Here is a 6,006-nt window from a genome sequence, read left to right on the forward strand (position 1 = left end):
TACAGGACTTACGATGCCTTGAAGACCCTCGTCCTGGAACATCTACAGCCAGGTCAAACAAACTGGAGAAAATCGATCGAAGCAACTGTTCTCGGTAGTCGTCCATTTTGTTTCGGAAGTTTTGCCCGGATGTCAGTCTAAAAATAATCAGGTCGACCGAGATCTCCGTTTTCACGCATAGAAAAAGTGTGCATGTTCATTCCGCCTTTCACGCGTGAAACGTGAAACATGAAAGGCGTTCTATGGCCCAGAGCAAGTCATACTACGTTTGTCCAGTTTTCTTTACACGCGTGAACCGTGAAACGTGAACTTCTATGGCCCAGCAGCCTAAGGTGTACCTCACAGAGATGGGCATGCAACCATCTAGAATCAGGTGTACCTCCCATGGATTGGCATGCAACCATCTATAATCAGGTTTATCTCCCATGGATGGGCATGAAACCATCTATAATCAGGTGTACCTCCCATGGATGGGCATGAGACCATCTAGAATAAGGTTTATCTCCCATGGATGGGCATGCAACCATCTATAATCAGGTTTATCTCCCATGGATGGGCATGAAACCATCTATATAATCAAGTGTACCTCCCATGGATGGGCATGACCATCTATAATCAGGTGTACCTCCCATGGATGGCATGAGACCATCTAGAATCAGGTGTACCTCCCATGGATGGGCATGAGACCATCTAGAATCAGGTGTACCTCCCATGGATGGGCATGAAACCATCTAGAATCAGGTTTATCTCCCATGGATGGGCATGAAACCATCTAGAATCAGGTTTATCTCCCATGGATTGGCATGCAACCATCTAGAATCCGGTTCATCTCCCATGGATGGGCATTAAACCATCTAGAATCAGGTTTACCTCCAATGGATGGGCATGCAACCATCTTTAATCAGGTGTACCTCCCATGGATGGGCATGCAACCATCTTGAATCAGGTGTACCTCCCATAGACAAACGTGCATGTACATGCCATCGACCAGAGCTAACAATAAAGTTGAACAGAACTATTGCAATTGAACATCTATAACCTTTTCAAGGATGACCAAAAAACGTGCCGACCAAAAAATGATAATAAAAATTAATAAATAAAAAAAACAAAAAAAAAAAACATAAGAAAAAAAGTGTCACCAGAAAAGTGACTTTGTGCAACATACACACGTTCATTATAACTGCTAAACTTGTTTCTTGTAACACTAGCTCTGATACAAGAAATGGAACTTTAAAGGCGTACAGGATATGGTTTATTCAGGTCAGTACAAAGATTACGATTACCCTTTTGCTCCAAACTCGAACCTGATGACATCATAGTTGAACTAATCAAGCCACTTGGATGAACAATCAAAAAAAAGAGGAAAGCAATGTGACGTGGGTCAACCGACAGAGAAAGGGATGACAAAATACCCAACACTGCAATGGGAACCCGCGTCTCATTCTTGTTGCACATGTAATACACTTCACGTTTAATGGCCACTTGCGGCCGCAACGCGAAGCTCCAACAACGTGCACGACACTAAAACCAGCGTCAGGGCGCCAAAAAAAAAAAACAGCAAGGTTGACGCATATACAGTTTGCAAAAACAGAACAAAAATATCTACAGTTGAATGGAACGATCAAAATCGTGAGCCAGTCTAAATTCAGTAACACAACACAATCCGCTTGGAACTCCTGCAAATTCATACAATAACGGCAAAAGATGCACCTTATTGAGGGAAGATGCCCAGAGACTGAGCTGAGCACCACTAGGTGAGTTGGCATGGAATGGGCCCACTGTCCTTTAAAGTCCTTTCTTCATTGGAAAAATAAAACAAGTAACTAAAAATCGGAAGGACTTGCATTGCTGAATTCAAAGTGAAAATCTGTTGCGTGGTGATTAAACTGGAAGGGCACTGCCAGTGAATCTTGCACAATGTCAGCCAAGAATGGAGGCACGTGCGTGCACACACTCGGAATCCTCCAATCGACTTCCACAACAACCGTCTCAAAGAGGTTCAGTCACTCAAACTCTTGGGTCTCGCTCTCAGCCATGATCTCTCTCGAGCAAGCCACATTTCAAAGCTTGCCTCCAAAGCCAAACACCACTAGGCATCCTCTGACGTGCAAAGTCCTTCCTTCGCACACCTGAGCTTCTATCAACCTACAAGGCTTTCATCCACAGCTTGATGGAGTACTGCTCTGCCACCTGAGCTGGCTTCCCTGCCTCATCTTGACACCATGGAAACCAAAGTTTTCAAGATCATTGCAATATCTCACGAAGCGGAGTCTATGGGCCTATCACTTCGCCATCACAAACAAGCCACTGGTCTCAGTCTTTTGCCCCATTTTTGGTCTTGCACCCTCTGCACTGTACGTGCTTTCTCCCTCCTACCCCCACCTCCTCAAGGTACCTGCAGGATGCACGCGGTCAACCAGCAAGCCGTTCCTCGTAAAACTGCCTAAATACAGAACCACTGCTCAAACTCATTTATTCCTCTCTTTTCCCGCCTGTGGAACCACTTTACACGCTCACTTCAGTGTCGTTCTTCGCTCGTAGCCTTCAACAGATGTTCCTCATCTCAGGTCATCCCCCATCCAAAGCCATGATCTTTTATACACCCATTAAACCAGCCCCACCCCTCCCAATACTTTGCTTATGTATCCCCACCTTGCCCATCCCTTACCCTCATCGTTACCTGCATCCCTCGTTGGCCGACAACCCCCTCCACCCCGCTATCAGCATTCCCTCTCTGTATCCTGCTGTTCCCTTTATGTTGTGTCCTGATCTATTCTGTGTCCTTGCTCTTCCATGAGTCCTAGACCATGTATTAAAGTTTAACATGTGCATTTGTTCTGCATCAAAGGCAACGCGTGATTGTTTGAGACCTCGCTTAGGAACAGGTTAGAGGCCAAACAACCAGGTTGCACTGTTATGCAAAGACATTTCAGCAAAACCACAGTTTATTAAAACATCGACCAAAGCAGCAAAGCAAATACACACCATCATTTTTCCGCTTGTACACATACTGATCCATCTGAAAATCACAATTGGTGGTGCCGAGGTGAGTCCCTGCTGCAAGGAACTTGAGAACATCTTCTTCGCGCATCTGCAACACGTCTATGGCTCCAGACATCGTGAGATCTCCGCAAAAAAGTAACGACGGGAGAACTACAAAACAAACAAACACCGACATTAAAATTCTTCTGCACTACTTGCTGCATGAGATACGTCAGCTGCTTTAACATGTAATCAACAAATCTGCCACGCTCATCTCAGAGCATCAAGGCAGGGGAAGCAGTTCCTGGGCAAAGGTCATGCTGAGAGTTCTGCATGGCTTTTCCAGCAATCAGCATAGGAATTTGTTCAGGATGCTGGCGATCGATCTCGCATACTCCTCTCAAAATACACTTTTGGACCTTTAACGTCCACTAGCTGGCAGACGGGTCCTCCGGGTGAACGCCCATTTGAGGGACGGGACATGCATTGATGAATCGCACTCAGTCCAAGACATCTTGGGGAGGGGAGGAGTGGGGGGGGGGGGGGGGAGGGGGAGGGAGGAATGGGGGGGGGGAGGAGTGGAGGGGGAGGGAGGAGGGGGGGGGAGGGAGGAGGGGGGGAGGGAGGAGGGGGGGGGGGAGGGAGGAGGGGGGGGAGGGAGGAGGGAGGGGAGGGGAGGGAGGAGGGGGGGGAGGGGAGGGAGGAGGGGAGGGGAGGGAGGAGGGGAGGGGAGGGAGGAGGGGGGGGAGGGAGGAGGGGGGGGGGAGGGAGGAGGGGGGGGGAGGGAGGAGGGGGGGGGAGGGAGGAGGGGGGGGGAGGGAGGAGGGGGGGGGAGGGAGGAGGGGGGGGGAGGGGAGGGGAAAGGAGTGGTGGGGGCAAGGGAAAGGAGTGGTGGGGGGGGGGGAGGGGAGGGGAAGGGAAGGAGTGGTGGGAGGGAGGGGAGGGGGAGGGAAGGAGTGGTGGGGGGAGGGAAGGAGTGGTGGGGGGAGGGGTGTAAAATAAATACCTCCAACATGGCAGCATGCAAAGCATTATGGGATAGGTTTGAAAACCCTCTAAACTCAAATTGGGGTATCATGGGAGGATTACATCCCATATTGTGAAACCCAAATGGAGATTCTACCTAACAGAGGGCAAATATAACAGGCATGTGTAGAACAATCGCACAGCTTATTTCCCCCCCCAAAAAACTAAGTATATAACAGTAACTTAAAAAAGAATTATTAATGCAAAATATAAAGTGTAAAATTTTAAACTACATTTAAAAACAACAGTTAAACTAGAACGGCACTCAGTGGAGAGCAAACCTCCGCCTGGTTGGCCACATCACAAAATGGTGAAGAATCACTTAACACATTCTACTAGCTGGATCCGGATCCAGATCTTCACCGAAATTGAATCGATTCTTCCTCGTCACACACACAACCTGTCCAACAAGTTTCATCCAAATCCGTCCATAACTTTTTGAGTACATATCCTGCTATGTATCGTTTTTGGCCCTATCTCCCAATGGTGAAGAACCACTTGAAAAATTAAATAATTATCGTATCCGAATCCATATTCAGATCTTCACCAAAATCGAATCGAATCGTCCTTGTCAGACACCCAACATCCCACCACGGTTCGTCCAAATCCATCCATAACTTAAGATATCCCGCTATGTATAGTTTTTGGCCCCATCTCCCATTGGTGAAGAATCACAAACAAATTATCTGATCCGGATCTTCACTAAACTCTAATAATTTCATCCTTGTCTCATACCAAACCTCTCCACCAAAATTCGTCGGAATCCGCCCACAAGACAAACAAAGGGTTGAAAACAACCTTCATCCACCTTCAGTGCCACAGGTAAGTAGACACCGCGCTTTCCTTCGGGGGACGTCAGGCATTCATTACAACAAGGGATTATTTATACAAATCTCCCACCAAACATCATCGTGCAATCAACCAAACACAAAGTATAACATGTAGAGCAGGCAAGGCTGTCCCGGTAAAACCCAATGAAAACGATGGCAGAGGCCTGGCACCCATGACCACGTGGTCGCTTGTCGAGGCCGCACAATGTATTCGTCCATTAAAATAGCCATACACTACAGTCCCCGATCTATCGCGAATGTCGCTTTTATCAGGTAATCCAAGTTTCCATGTTCAAAACAACTCATACAGCCGCCGCAATGTCCAATTATTTAACGATGGATCTCAAACAAAATCTCACAGCATACCAATACGACGCCACAGGAAGGCCGCGCGGCATAAGAGAAAGGAAATCACGTGCACTTCCGCATTTCACAGTTTCTAATTACCACGCTTTCAAATATACGTAGTTTTACTTTCAATTATTCATAAACAAGCACTAAAACGGTCAAGCGTTACTGTAAAACGTCATTTTCATCTGGTAAAAAAAAAAGCACCCACATATATATATACCAGCCGTAGTATACAGCACTAGCTATATACACCACCTCATTTAATTCCTTAGTTAAGTGGCAGTAATTAGTCATTAAAGAGTTTAGAAGGATGAACCAATTAAAGAAAAACAATTTAATGTCTGAAGAATGAGTCAAGTTTGACATCATCGATTTTTTTTTAAATATGGGGATTTAAAATTATTATTTGTCAAAACATCTTTTTGTTGATTTTTTTTCCCAAGACCTTCCCATTCGTTTGAGTACCGTTTTATAGTCTACATCTCATACTCGAATGTTATTCGAGGAATAGAAACGAGCCTGGGATCTTTTTCTGATTCCCTCTCTGCACTTATGACAATGCACGAGACTACTAGTACTAGTACTAGAGTCTCCACAGAAGGGATGCAGATTTGACCTGGTGCTCGAAGTACTGCACCTGATCAACATTGCAACGATCAACATCTGTGGTCCCCCCCTTTTCGGCTACTTCAGTTCATCAGTTGTCCCGCAGAGACCAGGTGGCTCTCTCCAGGCTTAGATTTGGGCATTGTCGCCTTAATTCGTATCTCCACATGATAAGGTGTCACCCTTCCGGGACTTGCGACGCCTGTAGGGA

The 6,006-nt window shown here is 46.5% G+C and overlaps 1 protein-coding gene across 1 annotated transcript in view; it reads right to left on the reverse strand.

Annotated features, from left to right (window-relative positions):
* Positions 1–5,332, reverse strand: part of LOC137423435 (small ribosomal subunit protein uS2) — a gene marked incomplete in the record, with an annotated part of 8,161 nt that extends 2,829 nt beyond the window's left edge. The window contains 2 exon segments of the mRNA XM_078774198.1: positions 2,986–3,153; positions 5,205–5,332. Coding sequence (XP_078630324.1) covers positions 2,986–3,118 — 133 coding nt within the window.
* Positions 5,333–6,006: the final 674 nt, after the last annotated feature.

The sequence above is a fragment of the Myxine glutinosa genome, chromosome 3, assembly GCF_964187855.1.
Source record: "Myxine glutinosa chromosome 3, kmMyxGlut1.1, whole genome shotgun sequence".
Classification (NCBI taxonomy): domain Eukaryota; kingdom Metazoa; phylum Chordata; class Myxini; order Myxiniformes; family Myxinidae; genus Myxine; species Myxine glutinosa.